The following is a 21,467-nucleotide window of genomic DNA, read 5'->3' on the forward strand; positions in this document are numbered from 1 at the left end:
TACCGCCACCTACTGGACTGGGTGTAGTGCATTTAAAAGTCAGTGGGGGAATTTTTTGTTATATACTGTGTTCTTTGGGCTATTAAAATTGAGCAAATGAAAATTAAAGTTCATTCAAATTTCACACGATTTTTTTCTATAACACTTTACATAATTATATGCAAGTTTGCTAGACAAACACTACTAAGAGATATAAAAGCAACAAAAATAATGTTAGGTTATTTATTTCATAACTTTACCAATCCCTGCAAAAAATAAAATGAAATAATAAAATAAAAGAATAAAATAAAAATTATAATGACATTGATTTGTGATTATTAATAATATCAGTTTTGACTTTAGATTGTTGTTTGTTAATATACACTTAGTTGGCAGTTTTCTGACGATGGTAAACTAAGGCATTTCTTTCTAAGGCATTTAAGTCATTTTTGTTAAACGTATTTAAAATAGCTGTTGATTCCCCAAAATGAACGTACATTTGAAATCTTCTTGAACACTCACATATTTAGAGATGATCTGACCAGATAATTTTTACTTGCTGTATAAAAGCAAAAAACTTGTCTGATGGTGGACCTGGCCCACTGCGCAAAGTGACGTCGGAATTAGGTCTTTTTCATGTAATTTTTGGACGTCCGAATCCAGGTCCATAAAAGGGGTTGTTTTGTAACGCCAGGCGACGTCTTTTTTCGACGTGTTCTGCACGTCTAAAAATGTTGACAACCGTAGGACCGCCGTGTAAGGAAAAGAGACATGAAAAAAGCAAAAAGACACGATTGCCTCTGCACTCACCCATCTGCCGCACCGAAACCTTTCAGACATTTCCTGCCGGCTGTGGGATTCGAACTCCCGATCTCCAGGTTACAAACAAGTCTCTCTAACCACTCGGCCTCTTAATATGAGAATATTTTCATGTTAAATTGTTAGTATGGTCATATACTTTTAATATAACGAACTACACATGTAATCACATATTTTTAATGGTACATTTAGATGAATTTTGTATGTAATAATATAGTAACAATGTGGATTAATTTAGCCTCCCTTCATGCAACCGAGTTAGGGCTAAATTAATTCAGCCAGGTTAACTGGAAAATCCCAGCTAAATCCTTATCTTGCTTTTGTGCAATTGCGCTGCCTGCTCGTTTTTGAACTGAACGTCTCGGTTCTCAGGTGCAGATAATTATGTAATCAGTGAGAAGAACAGCCGTATGGATTTAAAGCTGTTGTCACTGAAGCGATTTTTAAATATAAGCAGTATTTTAAATATTTTCACTGTTAATTAAAAGAGGTGTTTTGCATGCTTTAGAAAGGATGATGGAGCTGTGTTTATATGATATGAACACATGTAAGATGTCTTCATATGATCATATGTCTTTGGGTGAGATCCTCCGTATTCAGGATCAACCTGTGAGTGAAGAGCAGGCGTGGGCTTTGTGCTATCAACTTTGTACTTTACTATCACATCACTCCGGTCATCAAACATGGGACAGTGTTGTCTTACCTGCCGAAGATGGTGTTTTATTTTCCAGGGACGGAAACATCTCTCTTCGTGTGATAAATACAGACATCGGTAAGAAAATTAACCTGCATTGGATGTATAATATCCGAAATACTTTTAAAGAAATGCTGTTTTAATTTACATTTTACAGTTTCTTGCCACAATTTAAGATAAATCTGTTCATTAAAAAACGCTTTACTGGATGCGTAGCAGTGAAATTGATCTTTTAAAATGTAACCGTAAACTTGAAATCTTTAAAGACATGAAAGGATCGCGTCTTTTAATTAAAATGTTAATTAAAATTTAATTAAAATAAAAGACAAATTTTGTCTTCACTCAGTCAGTCATTCATCGTTATATCATTGTCTTTAGGCAAATAATCAACATAAATTGTAATTTAGTCTATACAATTCAAATGTAAGTGTTAGAATCTAATTCTAAGGAGTATGAGATTTTCTTTCAAGTTCGGTACTTAGGTTGTTAGGTGAGGATCTGAGGTGAGCAGCAGAGAAATCTGATATCAGAGGATCATGAAAGATACTGACACCAAATGCCGTTCAATCATAGACCAAATTTTATTAGACATCCTTCACTTTATATAGGATGCAAAAAGGAAACGTTAGTCACCTGGGTTATGTCTGGCACAATCTTGTGATCAACATATTGACGAATCCGTCTAGCCAATAATCGTATGATTAATTTACCAAACAACATAAGGGGAAGTGATACTAAAACCAGGGAAGTAGGGTCTGACACATACTCCTAAAATATCCAACCTGCAGTTAACCAAAGGATATTTTCCAAACATAGCAAATGTAAGATCATTAATCACTGGGGAAAACTTTAACTGAACAGGCCAGAAAACAAACAGTGTGTTATACAATAGAAAAACCAGACACATAGCATTTCTATAATATGCATTGTATATATTTAACCTTAAAGACAGGATGAGCTTGTCATCAAAATATATGATGAGAAAATGCCACTATGAAAAGGATAGACATGCAAACATAAATGTGAAACTAAACAGGATATATAGATATATATTGGGTTTGCTTACAAGTTAACTAGTGGGTGTGGGAAAGGTACATCTTTTAGATTCTTACAGTAAGCTAATTTATACAGGTTTGCAAAACTATTTGGTATAAAAAGCATTTTTAATTTTTTAATAAACTATAGGCTTTGCTGTTTAATTAAATTATCTTTTGTGTAGGCCTATATTCTTTAAATTTCTTGTATCGGAATCGTAGTGTAATATGACAGTCTTGTCTTTTTTTTTTTAAATATGACCGTCAATTACAATTTAAGTCTTAAATCGGAGAAAGCTAAAAGCCAGTGAAAAAAGCATTGACACCGTACTGTTAACTCCGATGCTTAATGTAATTAACAGGGCTCTCAAGTCTCACGCATTCACCGCGAGACACACGCATTTCATTCAGTTCTCATGCCACACATGTATTTCTCACGCTGAGAAGTAAGAGATAAATTGTCCTGTATATACAATTAATGGGCGAGGGGGGCGCAGGAATACGTAGGGCAGTTCTGCTTCGAGTTTTTTAAATGCACCCAGGCAATCAGAATGAAATAAGTTGTTTTTGGCTAAATGATATTGTCCTGCTGCAAGCACGTTCGTGGATTTAACGTAGTGGAAGTTGGATGAGCAAGATCCGATGAATGCGGTACGTAGGTAACCCATTTTTTTAAGCATTTTGATTTTACGATTCCTGAACGAAATCATTGCCTTTGATCAAAGACAATGAGAGCTAATATTGGGGAATAAAGCCAATCTCGTGCTAAATTATTATTGATTCGGTCAAAAACTCCAACAGCTTTACAACCAAAAGCAAGTTACCTGAAACTAAGAAAAGTACTAGAGGCTATGTAATAGGGATGCATTGTAATAGAGATGCATTTCATTATTATTGCCCTTTCATCATTAAATGTTCTGCAATACTGTATGTGTACAGTAAGTAGATTGTGGAATTGTACTCTATTTTCATGTAATAAATCTGTACTAATAGCCTACACTTTTTTTCTGTCTAAAATGTTTAGGTGAACTCGGATCAGTTTTATTATGCAAGTTTATAAAACATTTATCCGATCTGACTAATGACACTATGTCTACTTTTTGTTTATAGACAGATTTAATGACAAAAATGTGCATAATTAAAAGGGTAGTTAGTTTTAATGATTTGTTTGCCCCAAATAAAACTAAAAACACAATACACTTTTAACTATGTCTTAATTAAGTTAAATATTTTTTAAACATATTTTAATAAAAATCTTGCTATTTGTAACATCTGGGTGGACGTCCACTGGAGGTCTCTTCAGTCTGGGTCGTTAACGGTTTCATGCTGTGACCCTAGAATGAGTTTTGTCACTAGGTCTGCTCGGACGCTTTCATCAGAAGATCCTAATCTCCTGATAACACACATTTCCAGACCTATTGACTCTCTCTCTGGCTGTTTTATTGTGCCAATCTAAGCAAATTAACACCTCAAAGCAAACTTCAAACCGTGAGCAGAGACGAAGCAGCCATGACACAAACATGTGTCTGTCTCACAGCTAAGACCAAAATAAATTGGTTTAAATTGTATATATTATATATCCTTGTATTGCATGTTTGTATCTGTAATGAACCACTTTCTTGTAACACTATAGGGATGCTTTGTTCATCTTAGCATGTCTCATAATTCACATTCATGAGATTACTATTTGATGTGTGTTTCAAACCATACCTTGTTTACACTCTTAATAATCCCCTTTTCCTTTCCTGATCAATGATGTGCATCATCTGACCATGACTGATATCAAACTTGTTAAATATTAATCAAAATTATTATTTAACAAAAACTTTAGCATAGTCCATCTATGCAAATGAGTCTGGTAAAACAAAGACAAAGTTTTCCTACTCTATCAACACCCTTTTGGATTGGTCATCTGAACTTCAAGGGGTTGGTCTAAACTCAGGTTAAGAGGCCTGCACCCCAATTCATCAACGCTCACAGCACACAGTTCACGCACAGCACGCCACACGGCTGCTCAACAGCGAGGCAGCGGCGCCCAGCCGGGCTCGCTGTGAGACCTGTCCCTCTCTCGGATAGTTTTCACGGGCACCCTGACACTTGGACAAACTTTAACAAACTGGACAAATTAATCGCCACAGTAATCTATCAGTAAACCAGACCGACGGATTAACCCAAAAAGGAACAACTCCTACGGACACCTCCAAGGACTCCGTCACGTGACCACAAACTCAGGAACTCTCTTCCTCGCATACGCGCCCATACAGCTGGACGTACACACGTGCCTCACAAAAGCCAAACGCAAGTATCGCTTGTTCATTCGCTGTAAAAAGTTATTGCCCCTTTTAATTAAGGTGATTCTTAGAGTTCTGATGATTTGTGCAGAAGTTAAGTCTATAGTGATATTGCCCTTCCTTTACTCTCTCTCTTAATTTTCCATTCTTTCTCTTTCATATGTTTCTTGTTTGTTGTTTGTATGTATAGTTAGTCTTGTGTGTTTTTGTAGTGTAACGTAGTTTAATAAACCGGTTTTGCATTTCACAATTGAATTGTTTCTGTGTTCAATGCTCATGAAATAAATGTCACTTAATCTGCCGTTAAGATCTTAAAGCTACATGCTTAAAAATACTTTATAGCAGTAAGAATGTTATTTTCTAAAGGCCACAGAATTAACTTCTTAAATGAACAATTATGAGTATTTGCTGGACAAATACATTAATTAATTGTTATTATTATTCTGCTAAATCAGTTTAAAATCTTAATAATTTGTATAATTAATTAGTTAATTGTACTTATTATTCCATTTGAGCTAAATATGGGAATTACCCCAAATTCCCTTCAATTCCCGTAGTGTTTCGGTCGGAGGTTTATAGTGTTTTAAATAACACCGTTCTCCTCCTCCCGCTGATTCGCTACATATTAATGGTGGAGAATGCGCGGGCAGATTTAAACATTATTTCTGAGCAAAAACAGTTAACAGGTCAAATGTGTTTTGCATTGTGTGAATGAAAAGAACTATCAGCTATAACTGTGTTCTTTCTTATATTGGTATGAATGAAAATGTAATTTCCTGTATCATTTTCAGGACATAACAGACTCGCGCCCTATAGTTAACTGCAGTCTTTAAGGTAACCGCATTACCGTCTGATTCCGCCTGATAAAGAGTAGAATTCCTTTATTTAGAGCGAAGCGGTGGTGGAGTGAGTACTCCCATCTGATAAGGCCTTTTTGTTATCTCCAGGAAATTATTTACAATTTGAGAAGCTGTCTATTGTATTTTTCCATTTTATTCACGTACGTGGATTTTTTTTTTAATTGTAAGCACCGAGGGTAAGACTTTTCAATTTTAAAGGAGATAAACCTTGATCAAGTAACTTATGTCATCGGAGAAGAAAGCCCGTTAGACTTTTATTTATTGTGTGTCCCGGTAACGTAAGCCAAAACTGGCACCGGACGAACACAGCTCAAATTACATCCGTCGTCTTAGCAACGCAGCAGTCGCCGATGTAATTATTGTATGGAAGCGAATCTTTGTCAGTTTAAAGCGTACTACCTAGTTCTAACACTAGATGTCAGTCTTGAGTGTCTAACACTTCTCCTTCTCTCTCACTTTACGCCTGACTTCCGCTGTCTTTGTTTGTTGGGCGAAATATCGCCATCTGGTGGGGAAAGCTCGTTTGGTCCTCGCATAAACTCTTTTGGGAGTGTATGACAGGAGTCAAACTGGGATTTTTGACCTTACTTTGATAACTAGGTTATTCTACTACTTTGTAGTTTTATTTCCTACATATTGAATGTTATGGTCTTAAATTATAAATAATAATTAATATTGCTATGCCTTTATTAAGTTATTATTTCTTTATTTAATTTTTATTTTATTTTGATTTATTTTATTTCATTTTTGCTGTTCTCTCCCGCTCCTTACTTTCCTATTCTCTTTTCTATTGTAGAGATTGTATTTTAATTAAGTTTAAATTTAAATTTAATGCAGTTTGATTTATTTTAAATTTTAATTGAATTAATTCTTTACTGTGAATAGAATCTAGCCCCATAAGTCCCATTCTCAGTGAATTCATTTATGTTTTAACTGGTGCAATAGGATAAGCCCCCTGTCCCTCGCAAGTTGGGCCTAGCCCAGCCACTCTAGCTAAGCCACTCCCCTAGCTCGCATGACTACATAGTGCCCTCTCCCTGTAAGGCCCTGTCATTAAATCTAGGGTAGAGAACCTGCTAAGCTAAAACAGGGACTTCCTTCTCATAACTATTTTCATCTCTTATCCTTTTCATTTCTCAGCCTTTTTACTTTGTCTGTTTGGCTGTCTTATTTTATTTTCAGTTTTTTTATTTTTAATCTCTTTTTTCTTATTTTTATTTTATTTTTTATCCATTTTATTGTATTTGTTTTGTTTTATTTTCAGTAATTTATCTTTCTCACCTTCTATTTGCTTTTTATTTAATTTAATTTTATCATTATAATTAATTAATTTTAATTATTTTGATCTTATTTTATTTTGGGCTGAAAAACCATATCTGCACAAACCATGAGAAAATGTATTGGTAATGCGACCAATTAACCAAATGTCTGAAGCGACCAATAGGTTAAAACACATCGTCCATTCACTAATTTTTTTTTCCTTTTTACCCACACTTATTATCTGTGCCGCCGAAGCAAGGCCCCGATAATAGTTTTATTTGTGCCACTAGCTGATCACGTCAGTTAGACCCACATAGCCCATATTTTTTTATTCATTTTAGCTCGTTAAAATTCTGCGGACTTTTATTGGCTCTTTGTGTTTTGTCATCCACCAGTGCGCCAACGTGTCCAGATCACCCAGCCCTGCCAACCACTGTGACCAGCTGGAGGCATGGCTCAACGATCCGACATCTGACCTCCTGCCCAATGTCGCCAACGATCTGCAGCGCCGAGACCGAGAGCAACGGGATGGCAACCTGGACGAGATCATAGCCCGTGATTCAACACAGAGCTACAGCCACAAGGAGATGGCAAGGATCACAGGTGCCATCGCTCACAACCTCATCATCCAGCTAAAGCGGGACGAAAGGAACGTCGCCTACCTGGAACAGGATGCAGCAACGCTAAAGCTCCAAGCAAAGGAAGCCTGGAGGAATCAGGAGGACGCGCAGACTCGTCTAGATCGGCTGACACAGGAATCCAAGGATCAGCAGCAGCTAATTGAGGAGGAACACAAGAGGATAAAGAATGAGGCGGGACAACTTCACAAGGCCATCTCGCAACTCCACACAGACACCGAGCACAGAGGGCAGCAGGAAAAGAACGCCAAAGAGGAGCTGGGAAAGCTCCTGCAGGCCAAAAGTCTTCTGGTAAGAGCCAAGGCAGAACAGAAAAAACGTGATGCCAAGTCCAAGGCCTACGAAAACCACCTGCAAGCTGCTCAAGCTGAAATTCAAGTTCTTGTTCAGCAACATCACCAACCTAAGGACGAACGTGATTCCGTCCAAAAATAACTTTTATATGGTTTCAGAATGCAAGCTGAACCATTGAGAGAGAAAGCATCATTCTCCTCTCATCCAATCAGTGTCTCTGCACTCCCCCACCAAAGTTTCCTGCTGAAAAAGAGGGGGGTGAGAGCCCACTGTTAAGAACTTTGCCAGCCAGCGTCCACAACCCTCTCACAAGAACACAAGGGGGGTGGGGCCAACACCTTTCCCAATGATGTCTACAGACACATGGCGTGGCCCAAAGACCTTGACAAGCTGGCTAGAAACAGTCCAACATTTAGTCCAAACACTGCAGGTGTCCATGACATCCACGCTTACCTGCAAAACATTGACTTTTATGTGCACACGCTGCCGAATGTAACCACGAGAGACCAGCTGTATCTGCTATGGATTACTTCCAGCCATTAGGTGAGGAGCTTCCTGGACCGGCAGTCAGAAAGTGTCAAGTTGGATTATAAGGAGCTGCAAATGGCCTTGATAGAAGAGTTTTCAGATCCAGAATCACAATGAGGACTAATCGCTGCAATGGACTTAAAACAAAGCAGAAATGAAACTCCACAGGCCTACTACTACAACTGACTTTCAGTCTACTCCAGCTCACAAAACGAGCCAAGAATGGAGGAAACATCAAGATCCTCCCCCTGCAAAGCTTTATTTTACCGTAATGCAACACTTAGGATTTATGGCCTACCCTCACCTGACGACAACCAGACAGCCGCAGGACTTCGTCCATAAAGCCTACGGTAAACAAAAGCCACCTCTGAAAAGACTGTCATCCTTTCTTTCTCTGAAAATTACCAAAAACGGCAACTGGAGGTCGAACAACAGCGCCACAGTGAAGGACATTTCAGCAGAGAGCCAAGAGGATCGAAGGACTTCAAAGCCAAGATCATCAGACAGCCAGAGGACAACGTCCATGGAAACCATCCTGCACCTGTCAGAATGAGAAGTCCAAACAGTCAACAGATGGACCAGGTTCGACACACAGTGAACAAAGCTAAGTCTGAACTGTCACAAAAGCAAAGCGACACATACACATCTGAGTCAGCAGAGATTTTGAAAATAGTGAAGAAGTCAAATCCAAAAGGAGGCCTCACAAGGAGAACCGCGAGGATTAACCGAACTATTTATCACTAGCAGCAGCACTGGAATACAGCAAGAACTTTCCAGAAAACCCTCCTGCAAGCAACACTTAAATCTCTGCCACTCATCACGTTACCATCGATCCAGTCATCGCAAAAATCAGAGACTTTGGCACACAAACTGTATTTCAAACATCAACCAGTCAGATTCAGCAGGTACTAGAAAAGTGCTGTGTTAGACATCTGTTTCCCTACAGAATCACTGAAGACCAGCCTTAACTGCCTTCCAGTTACCACACAAAACCTGGTACTAAGGCCCTGGGAAACCTGAATGAGAGAGGAGTAGCTAAAAGACTCTATTTAGCAACCACCGTGAAACACAAGGTCAGATTGGAAACCCTCGCCAACACTGGAGCTGATCTAATGCTGATGTCATTCCAGCTTTTCACAAGACTCCAGAACAATGAAGCACAAGATCTGACCCTCAACCCACAAAGGTGTATGCTGAATATGCAGTCTCACAGCCAAACTGCAACAGGTGCTTTCCATCCACCTGACCATCGGTCCTATGAGACTTCTACACCCTGTGTAAATCTCACCAGTGGACACATATCCTCTTTTCATTGGCAAAGACTTGTTAGATAGTTTTGAGCCTTTAACAGACTTTAAAAAGTAAAAATTAGGGCTCAGGTAAGAGAACTTCTACCTTTTCACTCAGAAAATCATCTGAAGTACATTGCCAAGTCACAAAGTTATGGATTACCCAGCAGCCAGTCGCGAGAACATCGTTTCAGACCAAAAGTTCAAGTTCACTGTTGTGCACATTACAAACAGCCCACCCACCCGCCCAACTGTGATTGCACTGACCTGCGGCCAACACACGCCCACCACCACAGTGCCCATCACATAGCCACTTACACTGGCTCCACATATCTCAAACAGTGACATAGCTGCATTACATGCCTCCGACACCACCATACAAGCTATGTCAACCACCTCTCAGTCCCCTCCACCTGCCCTATCATGAACTCTGACCTCATTGCTACACCAGCCCTTAAATGTCTTAACGACATGTAACACCTGCTGCATATACAACACCGTATCCTCTTATATGTCCCTGACGACCGCACTACACCTAAGCATGTGGTTCTTCATTGACATAGGGGGGTCCTACAGATGTATGCGCATGACACAGCATGTGCCAGACACCAAGTCGCAAGAGCCACATGCAAACCACTGAAACAGCTGGCATACTGGCCCTGGATGCAGCAGGACTTAGCAGAATGCATCAAAGGATGCCTGGTTTGCTGCTAACTACAATCGGCTAACCCAAACCACAGAGCACCACTGCAAAGAACAGGTGCTAATTTTGGTCAGACTTTAAGACTTTTAGGCTGGGTAAACTGCTACCCAGGTCGACGAGGGGCAACAAACATTTACTCATGGTTATTTGCCAATTCACACAGTGGGTCGAGCCTCCCAGCACCCAATGACACTGCTCAAAACACAGCACCTCTACACATGATCCACATCTTCGCCAGGTTCGAACTGCCACTGAGAGTCAACTCAGATAGAGGTACCCATTTCACCGCTGAAATTATTAAAGATGTGTGGAAACCCCTAGGCGCACACGCCCAACTCCACATCAGCATCATCCCTCCTCATCGGACCAAGTGAAAGAACCAAGCAGACTGTGGCTAGCATGTCAAAGAAATGTGTCTCAGCAAATCAGATGGACTGGGATCAGAAACTCCCCTTTAGTGTTATGGCTATCAGATCGACCCCAAATTAATTTACTGGTATGTCTCCCTTCAAACCATTGACGGGACGGCAGATGACACTGCCAGTACACCTGTTGTACCAACCTTGAGATTCCAATATCATCACAGCCAACACCACTCACCAGAATCCCAATGAACTTCACAGGCATCTGGAACCCTTCACTTCTGCCCGGGAACAGCTACAGAAGATGGCTGAGGGCTAGAAGGCATACTACGACTGGAAGTCATCATGAGAGGAACTGGACGTGGATGACGATGTTTGGTACAACAGCTTTGCACAGCCACTTCACACAACTCACCAGTGACTGTCAAAGGAAGTTCTGCCACGCTGGACAGGACCCCATCAGATTGTGGACAAAATCTCTGCTGTTGCATACCAGACCAGGATGGACAGGGAGCAGAAAGAAACAATCTTCAGATGGGTCCATCATAACACAACCAACACACTAAACATTGAGGCATAACAGAAAAGGGGGGACTAGTTCCAACTAGACCAAATCGCCTCCTTACTGCCTCACCACCAAACAAGCAGCTGCATCTTGCATCAAACCCGCGCAGGTGCAGCCGCACTAAAACATTCACTATCTCAGCCCAAACATTCCTTCTCCTCGGGACAACACTGATGACATCTGTGGGCTGCAGCCCATGAATATCGACTCCCAGTGTTCCGCTTCGGTTAAACCACTAGCCGATGCCACTAACGCTCATAGGTGACTGATGGCTGTTCAACACCCCAGCCTACACAAACACGTTAACCTACAAACCACCCACATCAGTCTGCACAACCAGACAAAGTGGATTCAAACTCCAAAGGATGTGATTCTCCACATTGATGACCTGGCACTTGATCACCTTCCCAGTGAGTAGTACCACATCAAACTGGAAATCTCAACTTTCTTCAGGGACCACCACTTCATCGTAAACCCTGAACTGGAAATCAGGATATCGTAAGGGAGGACCCAAACTAATTGATGTCACAGACTTCAACACTGTCCTCCAGAGACTCGCTCGGATGCCCGCTACAGACAGCCTTTGTGTTGTCTGATCTTGGACCGCCCCTGACACGGTACTGTGCCTCTCCGCAGGAATAGGATACGTCCTTACTCTCAGCCTAGCCTTCATCCCATAACGAAGATTTAACGGGATGCAAGAGTTCAGTGAACAGGTGCACAGCTGTCCTCCTGTTGGACATTCAAATGGAACCGTGGAAGGCAGCACACCCAGGCAGAGCCAGAGCCCAATCTCATTCAAATCACCCTTTGCCTGTTTGACAGAATGCTGCAGACAATTAAGATACACCTGCCATCCAGACTTCATGACCTACCTGATCATCGCCCGCCAAAGTCTCCCTGGACTTTAACGGTCGTGAAGGGGGGAATATGTAACATCTGGGTGGACGTCCACTGGAGGTCTCTTCAGTCTGGGTCGTTAACGGTTTCATGCTGTGACCCTAGAATGAGTTTTGTCACTAGGTCTGCTCGGACGCTTTCATCAAAAGATCCTAATCTCCTGATAACACACATTTCCAGACCTATTGACTCTCTCTCTGGCTGTTTTATTGTGCCAATCTAAGCAAATTAACACCTCAAAGCAAACTTCAAACCGTGAGCAGAGACGAAGCAGCCATGACACAAACATGTGTCTGTCTCACAGCTAAGACCAAAATAAATTGGTTTAAATTGTATATATTATATATCCTTGTATTGCATGTTTGTATCTGTAATGAACCACTTTCTTGTAACACTATAGGGATGCTTTGTTCATCTTAGCATGTCTCATAATTCACATTCATGAGATTACTATTTGATGTGTGTTTCAAACCATACCTTGTTTACACTCTTAATAATCCCCTTTTCCTTTCCTGATCAATGATGTGCATCATCTGACCATGACTGATATCAAACTTGTTAAATATTAATCAAAATTATTATTTAACAAAAACTTTAGCATAGTCCATCTATGCAAATGAGTCTGGTAAAACAAAGACAAAGTTTTCCTACTCTATCAACACCCTTTTGGATTGGTCATCTGAACTTCAAGGGGTTGGTCTAAACTCAGGTTAAGAGGCCTGCACCCCAATTCATCAACGCTCACAGCACACAGTTCACGCACAGCACGCCACACGGCTGCTCAACAGCGAGGCAGCGGCGCCCAGCCGGGCTCGCTGTGAGACCTGTCCCTCTCTCGGATAGTTTTCACGGGCACCCTGACACTTGGACAAACTTTAACAAACTGGACAAATTAATCGCCACAGTAATCTATCAGTAAACCAGACCGACGGATTAACCCAAAAAGGAACAACTCCTACGGACACCTCCAAGGACTCCGTCACGTGACCACAAACTCAGGAACTCTCTTCCTCGCATACGCGCCCATACAGCTGGACGTACACACGTGCCTCACAAAAGCCAAACGCAAGTATCGCTTGTTCATTCGCTGTAAAAAGTTATTGCCCCTTTTAATTAAGGTGATTCTTAGAGTTCTGATGATTTGTGCAGAAGTTAAGTCTATAGTGATATTGCCCTTCCTTTACTCTCTCTCTTAATTTTCCATTCTTTCTCTTTCATATGTTTCTTGTTTGTTGTTTGTATGTATAGTTAGTCTTGTGTGTTTTTGTAGTGTAACGTAGTTTAATAAACCGGTTTTGCATTTCACAATCTGTGTTCAATGCTCATGAAATAAATGTCACTTAATCTGCCGTTAAGATCTTAAAGCTACATGCTTAAAAATACTTTATAGCAGTAAGAATGTTATTTTCTAAAGGCCACAGAATTAACTTCTTAAATGAACAATTATGAGTATTTGCTGGACAAATACATTAATTAATTGTTATTATTATTCTGCTAAATCAGTTTAAAATCTTAATAATTTGTATAATTAATTAGTTAATTGTACTTATTATTCCATTTGAGCTAAATATGGGAATTACCCCAAATTCCCTTCAATTCCCGTAGTGTTTCGGTCGGAGGTTTATAGTGTTTTAAATAACACCGTTCTCCTCCTCCCGCTGATTCGCTACATTTTGTAAAAAAAAAGTGTAAAATGTTTGGACATATCTGCTTTTACACCCTTTTGACCAGCAGGGGTCGCCAGCGTGTGTGGTGTTTCAAACTGCATTGAAAAACTGAATCAATTTTCGAAGCAATTCATTCAATTGATCCGAAGCTTCGAAAAGCTTCGTTTCTCCCATCACTATGCATACACGGACATCAAACGAAATATTTTAGAGCTTTCAGTCTTTTCCATGGCACTATTTTGAGCCTTCCTGCCTTGATGACAAAAAAATATTAGAGGAACGGATTTTTGCATTCAACTTTGCCTCATATGTGAACGTGTGATTCCGTGCCCCCGTGAACTCTGGCGAACTTTGGCGTTGTACCAAGAAGATGAATCTAGAAATCTCTACTTATATAACGTTGAGACGGTCACATTTTAAACCATACATTTTCTACACATAGGAGGTTAACTGCACATTACCGTACTGGGGTTTGGAAATGTTGTGAGCGTTTCTTACGTTTTAATTCCTCAGATAGCAAAATGCAGCAGCAAAGAGCTCGTGAGCACGCTCAGACGTTGATGATGCAAGCGACTGTGCCGAATGCAGCGCCTGCTGCCAGAAGTAATGTAACACGATCAAAACACTATCAAAATGGCGAAAATTACCGAAAAGTGACAAGGATGCAGCACAGAATTAATAATATTGTGCATAGTAAACAGATTAAAAGACAAATAACAGATTTTAATAACAGTATAACAGAATAACAGTGATTTTTGAGGCTCATAAAACCAAGGGGGCAACTGCCCCCTCAGTTTGAATGGGCATGACGCCTCTGTACATGTTTGTAATATGAGAGAGTATGTTAAATGCATTTCATTTCATATTCATGACATCTTAAAATAACACCGACTAGGACACCTATGTTTTTAAGATTATCTTAAAGCTCCACTGTGTAAGATCTACTCCCATCTAGCGGTGAAATTCTAATATGACAACCAACTGAATATTACTTTCTAGCCCCCCCATTCTGAACGCGTTTTAACTCGTACGGTGGCCGTGTCATGCCAAGGTTAACATGGCTTCCAGTAGCTACAAAACTAAAGCAATGAAAAAAATGAACAATTTGCAATGTCCTTTGCCTGTGATCCATCAAAGCACACAGATTTATGTAAAACACGGAAAAAGTCTGATTTTCATGATATGTCCGCTTAAAATCACATACATCCATAAACGTAGCTTAGACACTCCTTTTTCATCGAAGCGAGGAAGAATATCCCAGGGGCTGTTACACTTGGTATTAAGATGTGTTTTCGTTGATCGGATCACAAGTGGACAAGAGAGACGCATCACGTTTACACTTTGTGTTTAAATCCGTCTCTTTTTGTCCATTTTCGAATTTCGACCGCTTCTCTCCAGATTACTGAGGGGATGGTCTGTGGACGAGTCCCTCTCCTGTCATTTAATCATGAGCGGGAGTAATGACGGGTTTAAATGGACGCAAACTAATATTATGTCAGAGTCCAATGCTTATGTTTTAAGTAAACATGTTACATGTCCGTGTATATGTAAGAGCTTTCTCTGATATTGGTGAAATAAGATCGCTCAACTTTCACACGCTTGTAAGATGAAACGAAAGACGCGCAGATCACTTTTATCAATGAAAGGCTAAAAATAGGGCTGTCACCGTGTGTTTGTGCTAGAGGTCAGAGAAGATGAAAAACATTTCTCAGTACCTCAGATTACATAAATGGGCGGAGAGACGGCGTGTGGCTGTTTGAACACATTAAACCACATGCATGTTTACACTAACAGTCTTGTGCACATGGCCGGACTTACCATTGGGCTTGATTGGGCTTGAGCCCAGGGGCCCCGGCCAATAGGGGCCTCCGTGCTTGCTTGCTTGCGTTCATTTGATTTGTTCAGTCGTTTTCATTTTTTATTTTATAGCCTTAGCCTATTTGGTTGGTGCGGAATTGTTTGGTGCTGCATTTAATTCGTTAATAAATATATGTCAGTCATCTTGGTGCTGAATATGATGCGCTGAGTTTACCGCTTTTGAAAACCATAGAGGCTAGTATAATAGCGAATACGCGAAATGCGAGTCATGAATGAGCTTTACAGATAATGAGAAGGAGCAACGCAAAAATAAAGCGCTAAGTATGAATAAGATTACTAGAGTAGTCTATTGTCTTGTAACTCTGTTTTTCTTGTTTGTTTGTAATCTAACGTGATATGCCGTTATACGCAATTTACCCACTAATGGTCAAGGATTTCCTTATACCCATTTAAAAAAGCGTAAAAATACTTAACAGTGTGTGACAAACCTTTGACAGTTTCATTCATAAATTGACATCTGAATCACTCACCATTCGCATGCTCCACTTGCTACTTTGGGGGGTTTAACCTCCTATACAGTCGGGTATTTGGTATTTGGTGCATTTGACTTCATGCGGCACTGCGCGATCCGATCATCATATGAAATCAAATTAAAAGGGCGCAAAAGTGACTGTAAAGCAGACGGGTGTATTCATGTTGTTCAACAAAAGCCAAAAGAATGACATCAGAGTACCGCGAGAGCGATTCAGAAATCACACAGAGAAGTCTGCTTTCTAATCGCTCTCGCGGTACTTTGACATCACCAAGCGGTCTGCGTAGCGCCAAATGAAATCCAATCTGCAGCTCACACGACACCAAACAGTCCCTGTGGAGAAATAAACGAGTGAAGCAGAGCTACGAAACATAACAAAATCCGGAGAGTTAACAACGCACATGATTATGTCAACATTTATATCATCAGTCCAGTTTATTACTTCATCTGGAGGTGAGGATTCACTAAATTATGGCCATGTTGATGTCCTGATGGTTTTTGATATAATCCACTAGCTAGCCTAACTTTCCTGTAGTTTCTCTTTCAGCATGTTTGCTAACAGAATCAGTTTAAACTTCTGAAAAGTGTTCATTTTTATATCTACGTTCAAGGTTTTAATGTATTACGTTCATATCAGACGCAAAAATTAATTAATGATCATCTTCTCCACTTTGGTTTTTGGTGTCTAATATTACATGATGGTCTTGTCATTATTATTAAGTAACATCCTAAAATCTTTTGTTTTTCATTGTTAAACACTGCACCACTTAGGCTATATGCACAAAATACACTTGTTGATTATGTTTATAACATTATATGGTGTGTATTAAGGTGAATGTTTATCAAGACATTTCATTCTTTTCTTAAGCTAAGTCTTACACAATGATTTTAAATGTTGTTATAGGGTATTTTTTAATGTGCATGATTAATTTGGATTTGTGACATCCCTAAAAATACATGATTTAATTTTAGACTGGGCTTATGTTCTGCTATAGAGACATAGGGGCAGTTTCCTAGACAGGTCTTATCCTAGTCCCAGACTAAAATGCATGTTTGACGCACACCAGTAATATTTTTGTAAGGTTTGTTTGTAAAAACTACTTGAATGCCCTAATATAACCTATAGCAATAGGCCTAGTTCTGGATTAATCTAAACCCTGTCGGGAAACTTCCCTAAAATGTAGTTCTATGATATATTTTTTATTTTAGGTTGTTTACTGTATGTGCGCACTCTCAGAAGATAATTTACACAAGCTGTCACTGGGGTGATACCCTTCCAAGTAGTACACCTTTGTACCTAAAGAGTGCATATAATGGGTACAAATGTGCCTATATCTGTACCTAAATGGTCAATTTTAGGAACCATTTAAAGGGTACCGTCCCAGTGACAGCTTTTGTTCTGATAGTGTAGGGCCCAAAATTTATTCAAGCCCAGGGGCCTCCACCCTGTTAAGTCCTGCCCTGCTTGTGCATAATCATGCTATAGTTAGCCAAGGAACTATAAAACTTTAAGTTTACAACATAAACTGTATAGATGTAAACGAATATGCTGAATTTCCTGTGGAGAAGATATAAAGTGCAACTTCTGTCTCCCTTGAGTCCCATATTGGAAAACTAACATTACTCCAATATTGACTTTGGTCTTGTTGTTTTTCCTGTCGCGTTGTCGTTTTAAATCCCCTTTTCGCTTCCTTGGCGACGTGTTTTAATGTCCTCGAAAATAGGTCTTCAACAGGCTTTTAAATCAAAGCATTAGATCGCGGGATCATCACGGTTTGCAGCTGTTGCAGCCGAAGGATTAAAGGACAAGTTCGGTATTTTAGACTTAAAGCCCTGTTTTCAGATTGTTTATGGTGAAATAGAATGGTTTTGACTGAAATTTCGACATTTGCGGGTGCCCTGAGAATTTTCGCGTGTTTGTGTTTCAGCTCAGACCTCTGCAATGAGTTTAATAGTGCACTGGAACAATCCTTCCTAAAATGCATTAAACTTTCGTTTATAAAGATGTGAAACTCACCGAGTGGTCAGGGGTGTTCACTGATATGCTCACACAAAAATCGCTGCAAAAGATGCTTTCCAACAGCTGTTTTAGCATTCGTTGTTAACTTGTGGACCTATTTTTCCAAACGCCTCACACCCGTACATTCTTCCGCTTAGAGCTTGAATAATAAACACTCCAGCCCAGGTGGTGGCGCTAATCCGCCTTTGCCTATTGCAAGAATAGAAACAAAGTTCCCGGCTCGGAGTAATACCGTACCTCACAGGACATCTAATACAAGTCCATGGGGCTGGTAAAAACTACGATAAAACCTGTTGGAATGCGTCTTTTGGAGCGATTTTTGTGTGAGCATACCAGTGAACACCCCTGACCACTCGGTGAGTTTCACGTCTTTGTAAACGAAAGTTTAATGCATTTTAGGAAGGATTGTTCCAGTGCACCATTAAATCCATTATAGAGGTCTGAGCTGAAACACAAACACGCGAATATTCTCAGGGCAGCCGAAAATGTCGAAATTTCAGTCAAAACCATTCTATTTGACCATAAACAATCTGAAAACAGGGCTTTAAGTCTAAAATACCGAACTTGTCCTTTAAGTCTACACAGGTCGCATATGTGGGCTGCATACGTCATCAAACCTGGTTTATTTAAATTAACTGAGCATTACATTCACAAGTCATAAGAATATTACATAAAGTTACAATTAACTAACCGTGTGTCTCAATCAGCTCCCTTGTTCAGTAGTCAGGGCACTGATCAGGGAGTCGGCCATTTTAAGGGCTGTCTCAATCGCAAAATCCGTTCAGTGCACTGGAACGTTCGTTCCCTAAAAATTCCCACAATGCAACGCAAAAACCAGTGAGCATCGATGTTCCCTATGTTCCCTAACCGGAAATCACGTGACCTTTTTCTGACGCTCGCCACCCGAACATCACGTGATCCAACTCAATAAACTTTATGAAATGTTACAGAACTTTTATAAAGACAAACGTTTGTTTTAGTTGTAAATATAAACACACATTGCTACACAGTAAGGGACCACAATCTACTCAATATTTAAAATAATAATATTTATTTAAAATTGTAAATATATTTATTACATTTAAAATGTAATTATATGCCTCCAATTTTATGCACAGATATGTAAGAGAATAATGACAGCATTTTCCACAATGTACTGTTTTTTTTAAAATTAAGTCAGAGAGATGTTGGTTTTGCCGGTTGTTGATGAGTAACAGCTGTGAATAATCACAACGCGCTAAGCAGCCACGTGACAGAAAAATAAGTGAACATTGTCCCAATGTGAAGTGAGCTAGGGTCCTTACCAGTGCCCGAACCTGTGTACACGATATACTGATTCACGACCTCGGGAGCTAGGGAACGAATTGAGACACACGGCAAGAATAATTGTCAGCTTTATAATTGTTAATATTCTGAAATAAGACTGTCTTGATGACGTATACAGCCTACACATGCAACATGCAACAAAGTTTTTGCTAAGAATTAACTCAAAAAAGTACACAGTGGAGCTTTAAGTACTAAAAATAGTTTTTGGTTTATGTAGTGTATGAAAATAGGGCACTTTAAAGGGATAGTTCACCCAAAAATAAAAATTGTCATTTTCTCACTATCATGTTGTTACAAACCTGTATAAATGTATTTGTTCTGAAGAACATGAAGGATAATATTTTGAGGAATTTTTGTAACCAAACCTTTAAAGAGCCCTGTAAGGTGGTGCCAAACCCTGACAAAAGGTATTTCAAAAGCCAGCAGCAAATGGCTGAATCCACAGGGAACTAATTAGGGCCCGAGCACCAAGGAGCAGGCCAGAATGGCCTGCACCGAAAGGTGCGAAGCCCTATTGTTTTTGCTCGGATTTATTAGGGCTCGAGCACCGAGGAGCAGGCCAGAATGGCCTGGACCGAATGGTGCGAAGCCCTATTGTTTTCCTTAGGATTATTTTTTTTTTTTTTTAGGGCCCGAGCACCGAGGAGCAGGCCAGAATGGCCTGCACCGAAAGGTGCGAAGCCCTATTGTTTTTGCTCGGATTTATTAGGGCTCGAGCACCGAGGAGCAGGCCAGAATGGCCTGCACCGAAAGGTGCGAAGCCCTATTGTTTTTGCTCGGATTTATTATTATTTATTTTTTTTTTTTTTTACGTTTCAGGGCAATTTGGGGGCCTTAACATACTCAAAAACTCTTGAAAATTGGCAGAGATGTCAGAGTCGTCGGCCATTAGGATCCGGCAAAGGCTGTAATTCGGGCGTGGTAAGGGAGCTCTGTAGCGCCCCCTGTAATGCAAAAACAAAAATTGGGTCACAGATCGGGCAAAAATTTATGCACATGTACGAGAGTTGGTACGCATATAGATCTCATCGACCCGAACAACTTTCGCCCTCTAACATTTAAGCTCCGCCCAACAGGAAGTCGGCTATTTTGGATTGTTTAAAAAATGCATGCATTGAACTTTTAAATACTCCTCCTAGAGGATGCATGCACTGTAAAAAATTTCTGTAGAAATTACAGTATTACTGGGTATTACTGGCAACTAGCTGCCAGTAACCTACTGTAGATTTTACATTTATATTATTTACTACCATCAGTTTGTTCAAATTTAAATGAACATAAAACATTTTCAGTCTTTATTATCTACAGTAAGTTACTGGCAACCAGCTGCATAATTACAGCAAATTTTTTACAGTGTGCGATTGACACCAAACGTGGTGAACATGATGTCGAGACATTGGACTTGCTAAATTGCGAAGGGATTTTTGATATCTCGAACGGTGTTGCCATGGCGAGGCGACAAATTTATGGCGAATTCAGAGAAACAGGAAGTGTCTAATATCTAAGGCAAAAAATGTCTTATTGTGATGACACGCAAGGTGTTTGTTCGTCTGAAGATTCCGATCGCATCAATGTGCCTATTGTGACTCCCGGGTATAGCGCCACCACCAGGCGCCAGGAAGTGTGTCAGTCATAAAGCTGGATTTTTTTGACAGTTCCATGCGATGTTCTTTTAAATACTCCTCCTAGGATTTTCATGCGATTGACACGAGAATTGGTCAACATGATGCCAAGACATTGTAGATGATAAATTGCGAAGGGATTTTTGATATCTCAAACGCTGTTCCCATGGCAACCTGTCAAACTTTACTTTCATTTTGAAGGCATATTTAAACCTTACAGTTCCATGCGATGCTCTTTTAAATACTCCTTCTAGGATTTTCGTGCA

General features: G+C 40.0%; 1 protein-coding gene across 3 annotated transcripts in view; it reads left to right on the plus strand.

Moving 5' to 3' along the window:
* The first annotated feature begins 1,192 nt into the window (after positions 1 to 1,192).
* Positions 1,193 to 21,467, plus strand: part of LOC135775983 (protein spire homolog 2) — a 105,496-nt gene continuing 85,221 nt past the window's right edge. For 2 of the 3 annotated variants that reach the window (XM_065286603.2, XM_065286604.2), the window contains exon 1: positions 1,193 to 1,570. In XM_065286603.2, the coding sequence (XP_065142675.1) occupies positions 1,312 to 1,570 (259 nt within the window). In that variant the 5' untranslated portion in view covers positions 1,193 to 1,311. The remainder of the gene's footprint in view (positions 1,571 to 21,467) is intronic. The other variant, XM_065286602.2, reaches the window with a different exon arrangement.

This window comes from Paramisgurnus dabryanus, chromosome 21 (genome assembly GCF_030506205.2).
Source record: "Paramisgurnus dabryanus chromosome 21, PD_genome_1.1, whole genome shotgun sequence".
In the NCBI taxonomy this organism is placed as follows: domain Eukaryota; kingdom Metazoa; phylum Chordata; class Actinopteri; order Cypriniformes; family Cobitidae; genus Paramisgurnus; species Paramisgurnus dabryanus.